The sequence below is a fragment of the Leucoraja erinacea genome, chromosome 12, assembly GCF_028641065.1.
Source record: "Leucoraja erinacea ecotype New England chromosome 12, Leri_hhj_1, whole genome shotgun sequence".
NCBI lineage: Eukaryota > Metazoa > Chordata > Chondrichthyes > Rajiformes > Rajidae > Leucoraja > Leucoraja erinaceus.
Window position 1 is genome coordinate 50,068,204 of NC_073388.1, and position 21,127 is coordinate 50,089,330.

General features: G+C 45.0%; 1 protein-coding gene across 1 annotated transcript in view; it reads right to left on the reverse strand.

Moving 5' to 3' along the window:
- Positions 1-21,085, reverse strand: part of atg4a (autophagy related 4A, cysteine peptidase) — a 62,840-nt gene extending 41,755 nt beyond the window's left edge. The window contains exons 1-5 of the mRNA XM_055644122.1: positions 21,019-21,085; positions 17,719-17,829; positions 15,641-15,712; positions 8,563-8,661; positions 3,392-3,493 (exon numbers count right to left, since the gene is read on the reverse strand). Coding sequence (XP_055500097.1) covers positions 3,392-3,493; positions 8,563-8,661; positions 15,641-15,712; positions 17,719-17,829; positions 21,019-21,028 — 394 coding nt within the window. The 5' untranslated portion in view covers positions 21,029-21,085. The remainder of the gene's footprint in view (positions 1-3,391; positions 3,494-8,562; positions 8,662-15,640; positions 15,713-17,718; positions 17,830-21,018) is intronic.
- Between the last annotated feature and the right edge of the window lie 42 nt (positions 21,086-21,127).

Here is a 21,127-nt window from a genome sequence, read left to right on the forward strand (position 1 = left end):
GGTGCTGCCTGTCCCGCTGAGTTACTCCAGCATTTTGTGTCTACCGAAAGACTGATTGAGGTAATTAAGTCAGAATATGCGGTAGCACCACCTGGAAGGGGGTGTGACAGAGGTGATTGACTCACAAAGCTGATAGCTGTGAGGAAGAGTACCACATTATTGCATCTTGCTGCAGAATCAGAAAGGTCGAGTTAACCAGCTTGGTTTAATGATGGCTGGCCTATGTTTTTCTTTAAACTTATTGCCAGGTGGCCGCTTTTCAGATTTATGAATGGTTCAGGTTAAGAACAGTTCTCAGCAATGCAATATTGTCATAATCTGGTGAAGATCAGTGAAGATTTACTTTTTCTTGTAGTCGTACTTTAGTAAGAGTAGCTAACAATTCCTACACTTGCATGGCCAGGCAGCTGTCACTGGGGGGCATATTGAGGCCAATATATCAAGAAACTGACCAGAGACCTTCACCCTTGCCTGCTGCACACAGTACTTGATGCGGCTTCCTCTACAGCAGCAAGACGAAACACAGACTAGGCGACCACTTGTCAAGCACCTGTACTCGGTCATCCATGGCCATCTGGATTTCCTGGTTGCCAGCCATTTTAATTCTCCTTCGCATTTTCACACTGACGTATCTGACCTCGGCCTCATTCACCATCGGGTAGATTACAACCCGACAGAATGAACAGTAAATTCTCAAATTTCAAGTACATCGCACTGTCTGTCCCATTCTATTTATCCTGGTCCACTCTCATACTCCCTTCTTCCTATCGCATCCCCCCCTCCCAATCACCCAATTTCATCCCTCCCACCACATACTAACCCCACTGGAATCCCCTCCCCATTTCTCTTAGCTCCCCTATCCCTGTTGTTCCAATCTGCCATCATCCCTCATTCAATTCCATTCCTCACCACCTTTTCCCATCAGATTCCAGAACCTACAGCCTGACCCACTAGGTTCCTCCAGTTGCACTCATTTTTCTGCTACAAATTCTAGCATCTGCGGCCTCTTGTGTCATCAAAGTTTCATCTGCCTCAATTTCAATATGGAAAAGTATTAAGGACATGCTATTATAATCATAGTTTATTTCTTGGTCAGTGACTAGGTTTCACAACTGGCCCGCTCATAGAACGGAGAGGGTTGTGGTGGAAGGATGTGATTCTGAGTGGTCTGCTCCAGTGACTTTGCAGGGATCTTTTGTTTGTGATTATATATGTCAATTTAGTTGGGTTGGTTGGTAAGTTTCCATAGGACATCAAAATTGGTGGAGTTGCAGACAGTGAGGAAGGAGATCAAAGTATATAGTGGTACATTGATCAGCTACAGAAATGGGTGGAGAAATAGCAGATGGAGTTTAATCCGAGTAAAAGTGGGGTGTTGCACTTTGGGATGTCAAAGTATACCGTTAATGACAAGATGAAGAGAGGAATGTTGGAGTCCAAGCCCAGAGCTCCCTGAAAGCAGCAGCACAAGTATCACGGCACACAAACAGACACTTTTGCCCAACTCATTCATGCTGACCACATTGTCCCATCTAAGCTCAATTATCAATGGTTCAATAGCTCTTTATTGTCACATATATCGAGTGAAATTCTGTTTTTGCATACTGTTCAGTAAAGTATTACCATACATAAGCACACTCAGATCAAGTACAATGTGTACATTTGCTAAGTTTGACTCGTATCCCACTAAACATTTATTTTCTATGTACCTATCAAAGTGTCTTTTACATTCTATTATAGTTCCTGCCTTAACTGCTTCCAATTAGATTGGTAAAGAAGGCATGTGGTATACTTGCCTTCATCAGCTGGAGCATTGAGTATAAGATTCAGGAATAGCCCCACTAAGTTACTCCAGCAATTTCTGTATATCTTTGGTGTAAACCAGCATGTGCAGTTCCTTCCAACATATAAGAGCCAGGAACACGTGTTGCAACCTTGTCTGGTTGAATGACAATAAAAGGCATTCTATTCTATTCTATTCTATTCTATATTGGATTTTGATATGACAGCATATGAAGTATTGTGTGCAGTTCTGATCACCCTGGGGATGTTGTAGAGCAGAGGCCAGGTGCATGGTTCCTTGAAGGTAGAGTCGTAGGTAGATAGTGTGGTCAAAAAGGCATTTGGCTCATTGGCCTTCATCAGTCAGAGTATTGAGTCTAGAAGTTGGGAGGTCATGTTGCAGGTGTATAAGATGTTGGCGAGGCCACATTTAGAATATCGGGTTCAGTTCTGGGCACCATATAATAGGAAAGATGTTGTCAAGCTGGAATGGGTATAGAGAAGATTTTCCAGGATGTTGCCAGGACTAGAGGGTCTGAGATATAGGGAGAGGTTTAGGCTGGAACTCTATTCCTTGGAGCACAGGAGGCTGAGGGGTGATCTTAAAATCATGAGAGAAGTAGATTGGGTAGATGCACAGTCACTTGCCCAGAGTAGGCAAATCTAGGATAGGAGGATCATAAGATCATATGTGATAGGAGCTGAATTAGGACATTCGGCCCATCAAGTGTACTCTGCCATTCAATCATAGCCAATCTATCTCTCACTCCTAACCTCATTCTCCCCATCACCTCTGACATCCGTACTAATCAGGAATCTATCTATCTCTGCCTTAAATATATTCACTGACTTTGCCTCCACAGCCTTCCGTGGCAAAGAATTCCACAGACTCACCACCCTCTGATGTCTGATGTGAAGGGGAAAAGATTTAATAAGAACTTTTGTCACACAAAGAGTGGTGGGTGTAGGGAACAAGCTGGGACATGTTGGCTGGCGTGGGCAAGTTGGGCCTAAGGGCCTGTTTCACACTATCATTCTCAGACACCCTATAAAAGGAAGCATATGGAGGCATTGGAGAGGATGCAGAGGTTTACCAGAATTCTGCCTGGATTACATTGTATTAGCTGCAACAAGAGGGTAGACAAACTCGGATTGTTTTCTCTGGATCATCGGAGATTGAAGTGACCCCTGATAGAGGTATGTACAATTATGAGAGGCATGGATAAGGTAGGCAGTCAGAACCTTTATCCCAGGTTGGAGATGAGGGCATTAGCTTTTAGGTGAATGAGGAAACGTTTAAAGGAGATGTGTAGGGCAAGTTTTTTTTTAAACACAGAGAGTGGTGGTGCCCTCTGAGGAGTGGTGATGCAGGCAGACACAATAGTAACATTTAAGAGACTTTTAGATAGGCACATGGATATTCATGGGAATGGATCACATGCAAGGCAGAGGCAATTAGTTTAACTTAGCATTATGTTTGTCACGGCGATTGTGGCCCAAAGAGCCTCTTCGTGTGCTGTAGTGTTCTATGTTCTGCAACATTGTAGAGTAAATGCGCAGCTAATTCTCAGCAGTTTTAATGTTGTTTAATAAATCAAATCTCCCTTACCCATTTGGTGAATCGAGTAACAACTATCCTTTCTGTCCAGAAAGCACTGTAGAATCCGGTAATAAGACTCCGGCTGCCATTTGCCTTTCTCCCATCGCCAATCTGCATCAAAACATTTTGTTAACTAACTAATCAAAACACATTTACATAAAAGTTAGCTTAAAATTATCTTGCCATGTATTAACATTAATACCCGCTTGTTTCAGTACTGCATTTAATCAGGGTAGCTGCTAAGAAAAACAACATTTTTTAGAGGAATTACTCGACTACAAGCATAGGTATTGTTTTATTAACATCAGAAGTGTCGTCAAGACACACCTAAAATCAACTGAGTTAATGCTTCACAAGTCAATATTCTCAACTTTGTAAATTTACATTGAAGAAACAATCAATGGAAGCAACTAAATTAATTTAATGGAGAAGGAGATTTAAAATCAATGAATATACAAGGACTACAGAATGTACAGGAAGTAGATGATGTAATAAGACATAGTGTGATATAGGATAATTGCAAGTAAAGGAAACTTGAAGGTGGCAATATTAACGTGGTTAAGATGGCATCTGGGGCGATTGCCTTCATTAGTCAGTAGATTGAACGCAAGAGCAGGGAGCTTGTGCTCGAACTTCATAAAACCTTGGTCAGACCTCAGCTGGACTACTGTGTGCAGTTTAGGACACCACACTATAGGAAGGATGTAATTGTGCTGAAAAGAATGCAGTGTAGATGCATCAAGTTGTTACCTGGGACGAGGCATTCAAGTCATGAGGTGGAAATAGAGAGCAAACGTCTATTTTAACTAGAGTGAAGGAAGTTGAGGGGACATGACTGAGCTACAAAAGAAAGTGAAGGGTACAGATTGGGTAGACTGTGTGAACCTTTTGCCTTTATCAGAGGTGAATAAAACTAGGGGTCAAAGATTTAGAATGAGGACCAAGAGATTTCGAAGAGATCAAGGGGGACCTTTTTTTTAACCCAGGGAACAGTGTGTATCTGGAATGTACTGCTAGAGAGCAGGATGGAAGCAGTCACTGACACCACTTACGAGGTGCACCTCAATCACCTAGGTATTGAAAACCATGGAAGATGGGATTAATATAGATCGATGTCCACTAGTGGGCCAAATGGCCTTTAACATGCGGTCCGACTGTAGATTTTAAGGTAAATAAAGGGATTGACAGGTATTCAGAACAAAGGTGCAGGGTAGTGATTTGGGTGGGGAGGGAGGGGGGGGGGGGGATTAGGTTGCAGTTTGATGAAAAGAACCATATCGTCACCACAATTGAGGAAAATTAAAGGCAGGCACATGGGATTCAGTGAGTGTTCATCATCCAAGCCACTGTTAAAGCTGTATACATGTAAATAGGAGTAGAAACACATTGTCTGGCTCCCCAATTCAATATGATCCCAGGTCTCCTCTTCTGTGTCAGTTCCATACAGTTCTGCATTCTGTGATCTTTCAAAAATGTATCTACCCCTTCGTTGAATGCATCCAGTGATTTAACTTCTCCAGAGAAACACAAGTAGTAATTCTTATGCATCTCAGTTTTAAGTGATCATTTGAGACTCTCCCTCTGGTGAAAACATCTCAACATCCATCCTGCCATGTTGCCTTAGGTTCATGAGGTTCATTTACTGTCACATACACCTATTGGTGTAGTGAAATTTCACTGCCCAGGTCAAACCCCTGTCTCATGGTACGAGTCCACCCACGAGTGATCCCGAGTTTAAAACAAATCAAACTCGTGGTAATCACGTAGAATTAACGTAGCAGGAACGACGGAACTCGTGGACGTAACTTAGCGACTCGTAATGCTAACGGCAGGTACTCGGGAAACTTGTTAACTCGTGAAAATATTTCAACATGATGAAAGATTTCCACGAGTCAAATTTACTCTTGAAGCAAAAATTTTAAACTTCTAAACTCGTTGTAAGAACGTAGTAGCCCGTGAGTTTACCGTAGTTATTCGTGAGTCCACCGTGGGCACTCTTTAACTCAGCGGGACAGACAGCATCTCTGGGGAGAAGGAATGGATGACGGGATGACGTTTCCAAAATTCTGCTGCGTCTTTGTGTTACTCCAGCACTGTGTGTTCACTTTTTGTCAACCAGCATCTGCCCGTTCTTGTGTATGACCTTATTTGTATCCGTGGCAGTTGATTGTCGCTCCCTTTAGTTTCCCAGGGGGTCGGGACGGGACTGGGGTTGGGTGAGATTACTGACCTCCCTTGATTACTGACTCCCCCCCCCTGCTTGAACCAGTGAGTCACATTTGCAAGTTTCAAATCATCTATTACCCTCTCAGAATTCAGTGAATTCAGTCAATGCTTCCAGCATCTCTGCAGTCTTTTCGTTAAACTGCACAGATGCAGGCCATTTGGTCCTCGCAATTTACCTGCAGTTAATCCCAACTATTTTTTCCAATATCTTGTCCCTGATGATAGGAGTTATTAAAAGTTCTTCCATCTTTTTTTAAAAAACTAGCCTATCTGTTATCTTTGGGATATTTGCAATTCTCTCCACCATAAAACCTGATGCAAATTAATTCCCCAGCTTCACCCTTGAGTTACTTTAACTATCTCTTCCTTTTTTGTATGTATAGAAATCCTTACTGTTTCTCTAGATATTAAGTGCCAACTTTACTCTCATAATGAATGGTATCAGATTACTAGACAGTCGCAGAACATAGAACAGTTCAGCAGTACTGAGCGGAGGTGTTCTGCGAAAAGATTGCCAAGCCTGCGCTTGGTCTCGCCGATGTAGAGAAGTTGACACCTGGAACAGCGGATACAGTAGATATGATTGGGGGAGGTGCAAGTGAACCTCTACCTCACCTGAAAAGACTGTCGGAGTCCTTGGACAGAGTCGAGGGGGAGGTAAAGGGACAGGTGTTGCATCTACTGCGGTTGCAGGGGAAAGTACCTGGGGAGGGGGTGGATTGGCTGGGAAAGGACGAGTTGACCAGGGAGGGAACGGTCTTTGCAGAAAGCAGAAAGGGGTGGTGATGGGAAGATGTGGCTAGTGGTGGGATCCCGTTGGAGGTGGCAAAAATGTTGGAGGATTATATGCTGTATGCAACGACTGATGGGGTGGAAGGTGAGGACAAGGGGGACTCTGGCCTCGCTATGAATGGGGGGAGGGGGAGCAAGAGCGGAACTGCGGGATATCGAGGAGACCCTAGTGAGAGCCTCATTTATAATGGAATAGGGTAACCCCTATTCCCTTAAGAATGAGCACATCTCCGATGCCCTGGTATGGAAAACCTCATCCTGGGCGCAGCTGCAGCATAGATAGAGGAATTGGGAGTAGGGGATAGAGTCTTTACAGGAAGCAGGGTGGGAAGAAGTGTAGTCGATAGTCTGTCTCCTGTGATGGAGATCTAGAAACGGTAGGGAGATGTCGGAGATGGTCCATGTGAATTTGAATGCAGGATGGAAATTAGTCGTGATGGTGATGAAGTCAGTGAGTTCTGCATGGTGTAGGAGGTAGCACCAATGCAGTTGTCAATGTAGCGGAGGTAGCGTTTGGGGATAGGGCCCACGTACGCCTGGAACAGTGATTGTTCAACGTATCCTACAAAGAGGCAGACATAGCTGGGGCCCATGCGAGTGCCCATAGCTACACCTGGGGAGTGGAGCAAGTAGGAGTCGTCGAAAAAGTTGTTAAGGGTAAGGACCAGCTCCGCTAGGCGGAGGTGAGTGTTTGTAGACGGAAATTGTTTGATTCTGCGGTCAAGGAAGAAACGGAAGGCTTTAAGACCTACCCGGTGGGGGATGGAGGTGTAGACTAGACATCCATTGTAAAGATGAGGTAGTGGGGGCCTGGAAATCGGAAGTTATTGAAGAGACTAAGGGAGTGTGAGGTGACTTGGACATTGGTATGGAGGGATTGGACCGGGGGGGGGGGGGGCCAGGGGGACATGAATTCAGTGGGACATGAACAAGCAGAAACAATGGGTCTGCCAGGACAGTTCTGAAAGATGGCTGCAATACAGGCCTGGCAGAGCATCACCAGAGAAGACACCCAGCAACTGGCGATATCCATGGATCGCAGACTTCAAGCAGTCATTTCATGCAAAGGATATGCAACAAAATACTAAACATGACTACTTTCATTTGCATGACATTGTTGTGTCCCAAACATTATGTTGCTGTGAAATGGGGGGGGGACTATATATAAACACAGCTGTAATTTCTACATGGTGAAACCAAAATGTATAAAAATGGCCTTTATTAAAATCTGACAATGTGTACTTTAACCACATGTGATCTTTTCTATTACAAATCTCAATTGTGGAGTACTGAGGGAAATAAATAAATGATGGGTCTTTGTCCCAAACATTATGGAGGGCACTGTAAACACTGCAATTATATCTATTGAAATTATTAATCTGCTGTGCTGAAGGAACATAAAAACTCAATGTACTTCGAATTCTGAAAGTTTGATCACAAGATTCTTCAACCAGGTCTCCCCATGTATCTGTTTGTGCTGAATAAAGTATTCTAACATCTACAGCTTATGAGGATATTTTTTGAAGACTGGAGGGCCTGAGCCTTAGGGAGAGGTTGAGCAGGTTAGTTCTTTATTCCTGGGTGCACAGTGTATAAAATGACGGGAATAAGTAGAGTGAATGCACAGTTGTTTTCCCAGGGTAGTGGAATCAAGAACTAAAGGGCACAGGTTTAAACTGACAGGAAAAAAAGCAATTGGAATCCGAGGAGAAACATTTTCACATAGAGAATGGTGGGTGACAGACGAAGTAGTTCGTGCAGATACAAAATGTTGCCGTAACTCAGCGGGACAGGCAGCATCTCAGGAAAGAAGGAATAGGTGATGTTTTGGGTTGAAACCATTATTCAGACTAAGAGTCAGGGGAGAGGGAAACAAGAGATATGGAAGATATGGAAGGGTACAAAAAGAATGTAAGGTGTGGAAAAGTACAGATCAAAACAGACGATAATCAAGGAAATGTACAATGATTCATTGTTGACTGAGGGGACAGTGACACAAGGCATCCAAACAGTAAATTTAACCAGGAGGGCAGTGAAACTAGTCAGAGACTAGGATGAGGGAGGGATGGAGAGAGTGGGAAAGCAAGCGTTACTTGACGTTAAATAAATCAATATTCACACCTATGGAAACATTCTGTATTAAGACATTACAATAGACATACCTATGCCAAGGTGCTTGCATATCAATGCTTGTGCCAGGATCATCTGCCCACAGCGTAGCATACACCCCCAGCCAGCATCAGAAGAGGGGCCAGTTCCTCCTGTGTGCACAAAAGACAGAATTTGCTATATATTTTCAGAACCATTCCCCATATGAATGTTTTACGTTTGCAAAGGAAATTAAAATATAAATTGTGTAATTTCCCCCCAATTTGATTTGAATTTCAAATATGTTTTATTGTTTTGTTTAATTACTGGGGCGGGGGGGGGGGGGGGGGGGGGGGGGGAGGGGGGGGGGGGGGGGGGGAAGAACATAATAGATAAATATTCATGTAAAACACAGACACACAATACAGATTTGCTGGAGCTGCACAAAATATCGATGGCTTTATACAGAGCAAAGAAGAATAGATATCACTGGAAGTGGGTAGAATGAAATGCTGGAGAAACTCAGCGGATAAGGCAGCATCTATGGAGCGAAGGAATAGTTGACGTTTCGGGTCGAGACACTTCTTCAGACTGGAAGTGGGATCAACGTAATAGAAGTAGGAGCAGGAATCGAACAAATGTCTGATCTAGGGCCAAAGGAGACCACAGATGAAGCAGAGCTGTGCAGACAGAATGTGCAAGTCAACATTCAGGGTCGAGAACCTGCATCAGGTCTGAGGAATTAGGAAAGACTGCCATTTTAAAGCAGGATGAATGGGGTTGCATGGAGCCTGGTAGGTGCATGGTGGAATCAGATGGGGATGGGATGGTTGGCGATTGGAACCAGATGGGTCAAGGGAATAGGAAAGGGGAACAAAGGGAGAATAAAACTAGGTGAACAAGTGAGTGTCAATTACCTTATCTCCCTTGCTTCCTCACCCCAATTAATAAATCTGCTCCATCATTCCTCGTAAGACAACCCCTTCACTTTAGAATCAATCTAGTGAATATGGATGGCAAATATTTATCTCCTTAAATAAGGGGACCAAATCCATACGCAGTACTCCATCTTGATTTCACAATGACCAGTACAAGTGTAGCAATACAGTGGTATTGTATCACATTGAATCCAACGTTCTAATTGTGTTGCTAATCACTTGCCTGGGTGCTCCTCTTTTTTTTTCTCTTTCATAATAATAATAAATTTTATTTTTGGGCGCCTTTCAAAAATCTCAAGGACACCTTACAGAGATTAACAAGAATAATAACACATATAATCGGAAAAAAATATATATAATAAAGACATCACCAAAACACAAATTAAAAACAGAATTCAATCCAAAGACAAAAAAATCAAAAACACAATGTGAAGAGAGAGCAGCGGCAACTAAAGCACGCCAGCGTCCACTCTCCCTTCCGACAGCCATCTTGGACACAGACTAACATGTATAAGGATACCCAGTATTCTCTGTACACCATCATTCTATTGTCTACAATATAAAACATTACAGATACTGGAAATCTGAAATAAAAAATGCTGGAAACATTCAGCAGGTGGGGCAAAGGGGAAGAAATTGCCTTTCGGGCCTAAGCTCTTTATCAGAAGTATTCTAGAACTGAACTATTAAGTTTCTCATCCACATATGCTGCCAATAAAAGTCAGTCAGTCAGTCTGTCTGTCTGTCTGTCTGTCTGTCTGTCTGTCTGTCTATCTGTCTATCTATCTATTACTTGCTGAGTTTCCAGCGCGGTTTGCTTCTCTCGTCAACTTCCATTTAAGTAATATTCAATTTTTTCTCCTTCTGTTAAGTTTATACTCACTTGATTAAACTCTCTATAATCACTTTGTAGATTTCATGCCAGAATTTTTTCCACTACTCATCTGTGCCTCATCAGCAAATTTCACTATAATATACCCAAAGGCTTAGGACACACATTTAAGCAGTAGGCAAAAATTGCAAGGAGGAAAAAGGAAAGCCATAACTATGGTACCAAATATGGCAGCAGTAGCATAATATGTAACATAAATTTCACTATGTAATGTTTAATAACATATGTGACAACAAATACCAATTGAACCCACTAGAAAAAAGTGCTGGCTGCAAATTTAACATCAAGAGAAAATTGCTCAAACACTTGAAGGTAAAAACTATGCAAGGCTAAGGAGTGCAATGGGACCATCTAGCTTCCTCTACACTGAGCTGGTGGAAACAAGGAGCAATACAGCTTTCTTCTGTACAGCAATAATTTTGGATTCTATGATTCAACTCAAAATTCAGAATACTGCACAAGAATGTTATTTGTAGGAAGGAACTGCAGATATCTCTTGAGAGATGGAATGGATGACGTTTCGGGTCGAGACACTTCTTCGGACTGAGAATCAGGGGAGAGTCAAGGAGACTAGAGATATGGAAGAGCAAGGTGTGAAAATTGTTAGCTGAGGGGAAGGTGACAACGAGACACCTTCCCCTCAGCAAAAATAATCAGGAAGACAGTGAAACTAGTCGGGGAACTAGGGTGGTGGAGGGACAGAGGGAAAGCAAGGATTACTTGAAGAGAAATCAATATACATACCACATTAAGAATGTTGTTTTTATATCCCTTGCTGTCATTTATTTAACGTTATCATGTCTCTTTGAACCTCAACTACACACACACACACACAATGCAACACTTTGTACTGTAGTCATTATTACCATGTACTGCTTTACACAGTGCATAATCTCAGATATAACTGTCAAATGGATAGCTCTTGGTTCTCAAAAACTGCAAGAAGATCTATATCCGTCCGTATCACAACACAACGGCATATCGGCCTCTTTCCAGCTTCCAAGCAAAGGACATTGCCTGACAATAAAGCACTTCCATGTAGTGGACTGTTTATTCAGATTACTCCTAGAGTAACTACACATTGGAAAAACCAGTGTCCTAGCCTTGACTCACACTTGGATGTGAGTGGGTGAAAGCTTTAGAGTGTGGTCGGAAGGCCCAGAAATGATCATGATGACGATTCACTCCAGGGACCAATCTTGTTATTTGCATAACGCTAAACAAACAATATTTTGCATCTGACCTAGTGAGTATGTTAATCATTTTGTTTTAGATTTGTTATCTTTATTAGTTTGAGATACATAAATCATATACAATGCATAATCTGGGTCAAGATTACAGTACATATGAGTGCTCAAGATTCATTTTTGACAGAATTGACCAACAGAAGAGAGAGGAAATCACAGACAATTGGACAATCTACTGAGCAGACAAAATCAACTAATTTGACAACTCAGTCGGTTCAGCACAATTTAGATGCTTAACTTTTGCACACTATAATGCCTCGGAAGATACTTTAAATAACATTACAGGCAGGCAGCTTTCCTGCTGCCCAGAGGAATCCACTTGAAACTGGACTGGACAATCTCCTCTAGGTTCTACGAAGCAAAAGACCATAACACAAATAGCCAAGTGATTCAACACTAATTCGGAACTTCTCCCAAAACCCATATGATAAGATGGAATGCAAAGTAGAAATGTCAAATGTGTAGATAGACGTGAATTAAGGCAAGTCATTGCGATGTACTAAAGGAGACTTGTGTAAGTAACAGACTGCCAGCTCCCAGGTAGGCTGACCTCTACCGTGCTGAGGTCAGGCACCAGCTTTCAAACACTTCCTCGTACCAGTGTCTTGTTTGTGTGCTGTATAGAATGTTTTGCTGAATCCATCAAGGGCAATGAGAGCTAAGGAGGGATGACATTGCCTGGCAGAGGGGGTACTGAAATCAAAACCTCCCTATGTCATCATCTTCTGCTCGGTCAGTCCGCAGAGTGAGAGTGCCTGCAACCAATTGGAGTTGGCACCTGGAGCCAGAATGAACTGCTCAAAGAGCGAGGCCGTGCTCTTCGACAACTGGCCCGCCTGACGGAATGTCCTCACCCACAACAACTTCTCTTTTGCCTCCTCTCACGTTCTCCAAGTTAAAGGAGTAGCCATGTGCATTCACAGGGGCCCCAGTTATGCCTGCCCTTTTGCTGGTTACGTTGAACAGTCCTTGTTTCAGGCGTACACATGGCCCTATCCCTCAACAGATAATTGCCTTCTGCATCTGTGCAGAATCCATGGATTTCATTAACTTCACCACTAACTTCCACCCTATCCCCAATTTCATTAGGACTATCTCCAAAACCTCTCTCCCCTTTCTTGATCTCTCGGTGTCCATCACAGGAGACATACTATAAATTTACCAACTTCCGGTTATCTGGACTACACTTCCTCCCATCCTGCATCTTGCGAAGAGGCTATCCCCTACTCACAATTCCTCACTCTCCGTCACATCTGATCTCAATTCTAGGACGTCCAACATCCTCTTTCGTTAGTAAATGTGGTTTCCACGTCATTTCCTTATGTCATAGAGCGATCCATCACCCGCGTCTCCTCTATGTCCTGTAGTTCTGTTCTCGCTCTCCCTCCCCCAGACGGAACAAGGATAGTGTTCCCTTGGTCCTCACCTTGCACCCCACCAGTCTGCGCAACCAATGCATCATACTTCGTCACCTTCAACGTGATCCCACCACGAGTCACATCATTCCATCTCTTAAAGAGTCTAAAAAGCGCCTCAACCCAAAATGTCACCTGTCCACATTCTCCAGAGATAGTGTTTGACCGGCTGCGTTACTCCAGCACTTCATGTCCTTTTGCAGGCCAATCTTTGTCCCCTTCACCATTAGGTCTGACCAACAGAGGGCGCTGAGGACCTTGTTCAGAGCGTGTGCGGTCGTGGCACCGAGGGAAGAGAAGCCGAAGCAAAGAAGTCGAAGCCAATGAACCGAATGGAAACGAGGCCAAAACATCAAATAGCCGAAAGAGTACGATGCCGAAACTCCAACTAACTGAAAGGATGGGACGCCTAAATGCAAACTAACCGAAAGGGCGGGATGTCTAAAAGCCAACTAACCGAAAAGCTACGTCGCCTAAAACCAAACTCACCGAATGGCCCCTCTGTCGAAACACCACTTACCCGAAAGGCGGCGTCGCCTACAAGCCAACGAACCAATTGCCACTCAACAGAAAAGTAAAATAACAGACATGACGTTGTCGGGGGGCGGGTCTTGTCAGCGATTGATCCAGATCCCTGCATCCATCACATCACTGTGGAGGGATGAACATTGTCACACACCTCCGCTCCACCCGACCCACAGCCCGCGGAGGGTGGCCGTGGGGGAGTGGGGGCTGTCCCGAGGGATGCGCACATTCAGCTGCTTACAACTTGGTGCTTGGGTTCAAATTGCCCAGTCACCTATGGTTTGTGTGGGAAAATGTGATGTGATGGATGTGGGGGTCTGGACCAATGGCTGACAAGTCCCGCCCCCGGCAACGTCATGTCCGTTATTGGACTTTTCTGTTAAGCAGCATTCGGTTCGCTGGCTTGTAAACGACACCGCCTTTCGGGTAGGTGACGTTTCGACAGAGCAGCCATTCGGTGAGTTTGCTTTTAGGCGACGCAGCTTTTCGGTTAGTTGGCTTTCAGGCGTCCCGCCCTTTCAGTTCGTTTGCATTTAGGCATTCCATCCTTTCGGTTAGTTGGCGTTTCGGCTTCATACTCTTTCGGTTATTTGGCGTTTCGGCCTCGTTTCCATTTGTTTCTTTGGCTTCGACTTCTTGTCCGTCGGCTGCAGGACCTCCAGCAGCTCACTACACCGCTGCCTCGATCCGGACACATCGACCATCGAACCGTGGAATTTACTTCAAAGCAGGCTGTCGTCCCTCTCGTCTCGCCCCCCCCCCTCCGACCCCCCCCCATTCAGGCATCGTCCCCTGCGAGGGAGCCTCCGGCGCAGCCATCACAAGGCTCATCATGCCAGCATTTCACCCGCTGTTGTGGCCTCAGGCTGCCGACACCCCACTTCATGTCCGTCTCTTCCGTCGGTCGGCGTCATCATCGGCCACCTCACTGACCTCTCCACAACGCTGCTGAGTCCTCTCCTGAAGCCTCCGTGGTGCCGACCCGGGCCCCAGCAGCGGGCTCCGTCAGCTGTTCCGCCGACCCGGGCTTTGACCCGCGAGGCGAGTCTCCACCGACCAGCCCGCGAGGCCCGGTTCCACCATCCGACCAGTGAGGCCCCAACTGGGCCTCTATCCGGCACTTTGATGAAAGCGTCCAGCCGCCCCAATCCACAGCCGCGGCCTGTCAGGAAGCCTTCTGTCTTTCTTCAGTGTCGTCCCTTGTCTCACATGACCACCATTCAGTCATCGTCCCCCTGAGGGAGCCTCCCGCAGCCAACCTCGTAGAACCCGGAGCGTTTGTGAGGGTGTCGGAGGTAAAACACTATCCGCTTACAGGCATCATTGTATCCGTGTGTCTGCCGCCGCCATCTTGAATTATGAGCCACTTGCAGCAGGGAAGGATACAAAGTGCTGCAGTGACTCAGCGGGTCCGGCAACATCCTTGGAAAACGACGGGTTACACCCTCTCCTCTGACTCAGAAGGCTGAGTGACTAAATCTTTGCTGATACTCGAGAGCCAACAAAGGAGAAAGCTGTGTAGGCAGGAACTGCAGATGCTGGTTTACACTGAAGAAATTCATAAAATGCTGAAGTCAGGCATCATCTCTGGAGAGACCTTCTATCAGGTCAGGTCTAGAAAATAACTAGTAAGATCAGAAATGGAACACTTGCCCTTTCTTCCTTTGCAGAAGTACAAAAACATGAAATATCACATAAACAGATGAGCAGAATACATATTTTGTCAAAATTGATAAATTATTACATGGATTATTTTACTGCCGAACAAAGTTACATTATAATCTGAGACGTGGAAGACTGACAAGATGTTACAACAGAAAAATTACTGAATGTATCATTTATTGGGCCTTTGGTGTTCCAAGAAAAAATTAGATAGGTTGTCTGTGATGGAACCATTTTCAATATACTTCATCCTTAGAGTGTAATGACCAGACTGAAGGACAATCTCAGAAGATCTCTTCAGGGTGTTATATGAATGAAAGTTATTGCTGCCCGGTCTTGGAATATGCAACTCTCAAAATTAATATTGATATTTGGGAAGTGAGGGGAAAGACATTCCAAATCATACACTGCATTTAACCAACTGTGCTAAAGAAATGCTGGGTCACTGGATTGATTAAAATCACAATACTTACCAATAGGGGAGAACTTCTTCCTATATGTAAACCAAAGCCTTGACTTGACATCAGAGAGGAGTTCAGATCTTTCTACAAGAAGACATGTGAACAGTGAACACTGAGTACTGAGGATCTAGCAACATATTCACTGTTACAGAAGCAGTGGTAAAATTGCATTCCACAACATCAACTCATGCCCCAAGGAATATAAACCAGCTACAAATTAGATCTCTACTGTCTCAATTTCATGAGAGACGATCCCATGGAAACAACAAAACTCTTATGGAGCTTTGCAGGTAAATCCTTCTGCTGGTGCTCCAGTACTACTAGTCTAGTCTCATAATAATGGATCATTATACGTCAGAATGTATTTAAAAAAAATATTTTCTGATTATACCCATCAAGACTATTATAGCTCAGTTCAGTTTAGTTTTTGTCACATGTACCAAGGAAAAGTGAAAAGCTTTTGTGGCGTTTCCTTCTCTCCCTCCCCCCCCCCCCCCGGGATTGTGGGCTGGCCCAGGTTCTCAGTGTCCAGCTGGGGTCCGGGGTATGCGAGGGTCAGTGACCCGGTGGGTCGGGCATCGGAGCGGAGCCTTAGCCCGAGATTCATCCCCGCGGCTCCGGAGGCGGTACCGATGCCCCCACTCACCCGGTCCGCTCCTGGCTCCAGGCCGGGGTTAAAACTCCATGCGGTGTGGACAGAGCAGCTGCCGGACACAGAGCCGTTGGAGGTGAGGGTGGGAGGTGTGAGCGGTGCCTCGGGGGTCGGTGCTGGGACCACCGCCCCGTGTCTCACCTATCACATCATCCGCACGGGAATGTGTAATTTAGTTTAGACTTTAAACGGGGGTGGGAGATTGCAACCTTCACGTGGTCCGCCCTGTTTCACGAATGTAATCAGCCTGGCGTGCACAATGAAGAACAAGTTGTCCTACAACTTTAGGCTGTGCACGCCATATGCAAGAAGAAGAATAAGAAAACTTTAAACTAAACTACTTTTTTCCCCCAAAATCATCCCGCGGGCCGGATTGGACCCCTTTGCGGGCCTATAGTTTGACACCCCTGCTTTAAGCCAATGCCCTCTCGTTCTTGAATCACATATCCCGGGAAAAAGACTATGCATTCACCTTATATATTCCCTCGTGGTTTTTACTCACCTCTAAACCAATTTTTGCTTTATTTTGAATTTCTAGCACCTGCAGATTTTGGTTCAATGAATGTCAAATGGAATCATGAGTACTGCACTTACATGACAATCAAATTTGCTCGTTCTTTACGGGAAACCCGCTGACAGAAAATTATTCTCATTGGTGAGCGTGGAGGAGATCTGGAACCCTTGGGCATATTGAACGGTTCGTGACTTTATTTATTTATTTATTTACAATTGAGCGTGAGAAATTCTGTGATCAGCGTGAGACTTTCGTGAAATGTGTGAGTCTCACGCTCAATGGTGAGGGTTGGCAGCCCTGCACCAATGAGGTAGATAGTAGTTCAGCGCTGCTCACTGGTTGTGGTCACATGATTCAGTTGCCTGATAAGAGCTGGGAAAAAACTGTCCCTGAATCTGGAGGTGTGTGTTTTCACATTTCTGTACCTTTTGCCTGAGGGCGAAGAGGGAATTGGCCAGGGTGTGACTCGTATGTTCGGACAGGAAAGCGGCACTGAAGTAAACAGCTTCTTCCTGTTTCCATTTCGAATGTGCATTTATGTTCATATTGCATAATGCAGATCCCTACACCTTTTATCTCCCTCTCACCCACTGATCCACATACATCTCCATACAGTTTCAACAGAACAGCCATCAGCCTGAATTCTCATACTCCCTACATAGCTCTTTCCTGACATCAAGCCGGCTGTAAACAGGCCCTTAGGTCCAATGCCCATGCCAATTAAGTTGGCATTCTGGGCTAGTCCCATTTGCCTGCATTAGGCCTACATTCCTCCAAATGCTTCCCAGCTAGAGACTTGCTGAAGATTTCCTGCATCGCAATGCTTATTTCAGATTTCAAAAACTGGACCTATCTGAGCTGGCATAGCATACAGAGTTCCTTGAAACATAGTTTAAATTAGTTTATTTGTTTTAATCAACCTACCTGTTTTTGGGTGATATTGCTTTCCCAGAATCCATGTAGGCTCTTCAGTGTCTGGAAAATCCTCAAGTAGTTCAGAAAAGCCAGGTATTTGGTTCTCACACTTAGCAAAAACTGTAGTGATAGAAAACAGAAGGCCCAGTAAAGAACAGCTATTCTCCACAAACAAAACGCACTTCTGACTAACTATTCTAAACTCCCAACAACATTCTAACCCAGCTAACTAGGATATTCAGAAAATGGCTGTGTTTATTGTCAGATGCACACATCTAAGTCCAAGTATCCAAGTGAGTTTATTGTCATGTGTCCCTGTATAGGACAATGAAATTCTTGCTTTGCACATGTACCATAAGCTGCAGATGCAATGAAAAATATTGCTCGCAGCATCATCACAAGCACATAGTCTTAAAAATAAAATTTAAGTATCCTAAAAGGAGACCACAAAAAAAAACATAATTAGAAAAAGAGCAAGCCCAGGGTAGTGGAAGTGTTGTGTTGTCGATAACATAACAATGGAGTCATTTAATTGTCATCAAAACCAAATGATTTGTTCACAAACATGCTTCCTATAGGAAAAGAGATCGACCATTCTATACCAATACATGACATTTCTTTAACTGCCCTCTAAAGTATCCAAACAAGCCTCCCAGCTGCATCAAACCTTTAGCGACAGAATGGGAAGATGGCTGCTATGGTTTTCCTAACGAACAAGGGGTGGGCAATAAATATCAGTCTTGCCAACAATACTATATTGCAGGGATGAGTAATTTAAATTTAATAATTCATGAACAATACTTTTACTGTTTCATCAGGTTCAGTGGAGGATTGAAGGAGTGATACACACTGGCAGTTGCTCTCTTGGACTAAATATTTAACTTTTGAGTAAATACTTCAGGAGGATGTTGTTACTATTTGGATCCAAATCATTTTACTTTAAGTACATGTCAGGTTTCCATAAACGTGGCTCTCTTTATAGGGAAGGCTGGATAGACTTGGTTTATACTCTCTAGAATTTAGGAGATTGAGAGGGGATCTTATAGAAACTTACAAAATTCTTAAGGGGTTGGACAGGCTAGATGCAGGAAGATTGTTCCCGATGTTGGGGAAGTCCAGGACAAGGGGTCACAGCTTAAGGATAAGGGGGAAATCCTTTAAAACCGAGATGAGGAGAACTTTTTTCACACAGAGTGGTGAATCTCTGGAATTCTCTGCCACAGAAGGTAGTTGAGGCCAGTTCATTGGCTATATTTAAGAGGGAGTTAGATGTGGCCCTTGTGGCTAAGGGGATCAGAGGGTATGGAGAGAAGGCAGGTACGGGATACTGAGTTGGATGATCAGCCATGATCATATTGAATGGCGGTGCAGGCTCGAAGGGCCGAATGGCCTACTCCTGCACCTAATTTCGATGTTTCTATAACTACTATGAGACTGGTTACAGGATGTACGACTACCTAACAGACCTTCTCCCCAATCAGGGGTTCACACCCATGTAATTCACTGCATTAATCATTGACAGGCATTATGAGTAGCGAACAAGGCTGCTTTCCTTCACTTTCAACAAATAACCCGCAGCACTTTCCTCTGAGATCAGAGAAATTTATCAAAGAGCAGAGTTCTGCTCACCACATTACAAGAAGCATGTGGAGGCTTAGAAGAGGGCGCATACGATGTTTACCAGAAAGCTCCTGGATCAGAGGGTATTAACTATAGGTAGAGGTTGGACAAACTTGGGTTGCTTTGTCTGGAACTTTGGAGGACATCTGATAGAAGTTTATAAAGTTATCAGAAGCATAGGTGGGATAGACGGTGAGAACCATTTTCCACAAGGTAGAAATGTTAAAGAGTGGTGGATGGAGGCAGATATAATAGTGAGGTTTAAGTGGCTTTAAGGTAGGGACAAGAACATGCAGGGAATGGATGGATATGGATCACATGCAGAAGAGGAGATGTTTAATTTGGCATCACATTGGACAGGAGAATTGTGGCCTGAATGACCTGTTCCTGTGTTGTACCGTTCCATGCTCTAGCACAGATTGAACATGGGAGCCTCTTGCTCCACAAAGCTCTTTTCATTTAATCACTAATTAATTTATGGAAACCAAGTGGTTCAATTTGTTTTTAAATCTCCCTGGCTTTAGTCCCAATTTTGATTAGTCATTCCCACTGTTGGATTCCCTAATATCCACTTATTTACTTTGTACCTGTAGATGGAAAAAATAAATGTGATACCCAAGCTTCTCTTGTTTTTGTTGCGGTAATCATCCTATTGCAACACTTTGCAAACAGATTCATCCTCACACGTTGAAACTTATTGGCAGGGACGTGGTACTGGGGCAGCTGTGGCCAATCCTCACACAAGTTGTCAAAGGATCAACACCCGGCACCGAGGATGGATGCGGTGACTATTTGGATCCCAAATCATTTTTGACATGAAGTACACGTCACGGTGAAAGCGTCAACGAGGCTCGCTTTCAACTGAACATCACAAACAAGCCCCCACTACTTCACCCATGGAGCTTCCCCAACACGGGGAGATCAACTCGTTGAAGCTGCGGTTCAATAGGGAACGGCTCCTTACAACGATTCAACAAATAGACGACATTAAGAGCGCTCGCTCCCTCCCTCCCCCTCTCTCCCTCCCTCCCTCTCCCTCTCTCTCTTCCCTCTCTCCCTCCCTCCTTCTCTCCCTCTCTCTCCTCCCTCCCTCCCTCCTCCCTCCGTCTCCCCTCCTTCTCTCCTCCTCCTCTCTCTCTCTCCCTCTCCCTCTCCCTCCCTCCTCCTCTCTCTCCTTCTCTCCCTCTCTCGTTCTCTCTCTCCTTTCTCTCTACCCTTCCATCTCTCTCTCTCATCCCCTCCCTCCCTCTCCCCTCTCTCCCTCCCTCTCCCCTCTCCTCTCTCCCTCCCTCTCCCCTCCCTCTTTCTATCTCCCTCTCCCTCTCTCCCTCCTCCTCTCCTCCCTCTCTCCCTCCCTCCTTCTCCCTCCCTCCCTCTCTCCTCTCTCCCTCCCTCCCTCCCTTTGTGCCGGAGATACAGAGCGGAATAAATAACTGATGACAACATGCAGGAGCAGCTCAGCCTCACGACACCCGCCACAGCAGCTGCCCCAACCACCCCGGCGATGGGCACAATGGTCGCGGCACCATCCTGCCAGTGTGGGGGAGTGGGGGAGTGGGGGAGTGTGGGGGAGTGGGGGAGTGGTGGGGGGAGTGGGGGAGTGGGGGAGTGGGGGTGGGAGTGGGGGAGTGGGGGAGTGGGGGAGTGAGGCGACGGTACAGTTCAGTCACTGACGAGCCGGGACGTTACCTGCCTCCATCCTCCCTCCGCCCGCCCGCCTGCCAGCCCGCGCGGCGCCCTCTGGGACCTGTAGTCCCCCGGCCCCTCCTCCTGTGTCCGCGTCATCCGCACCCGGACT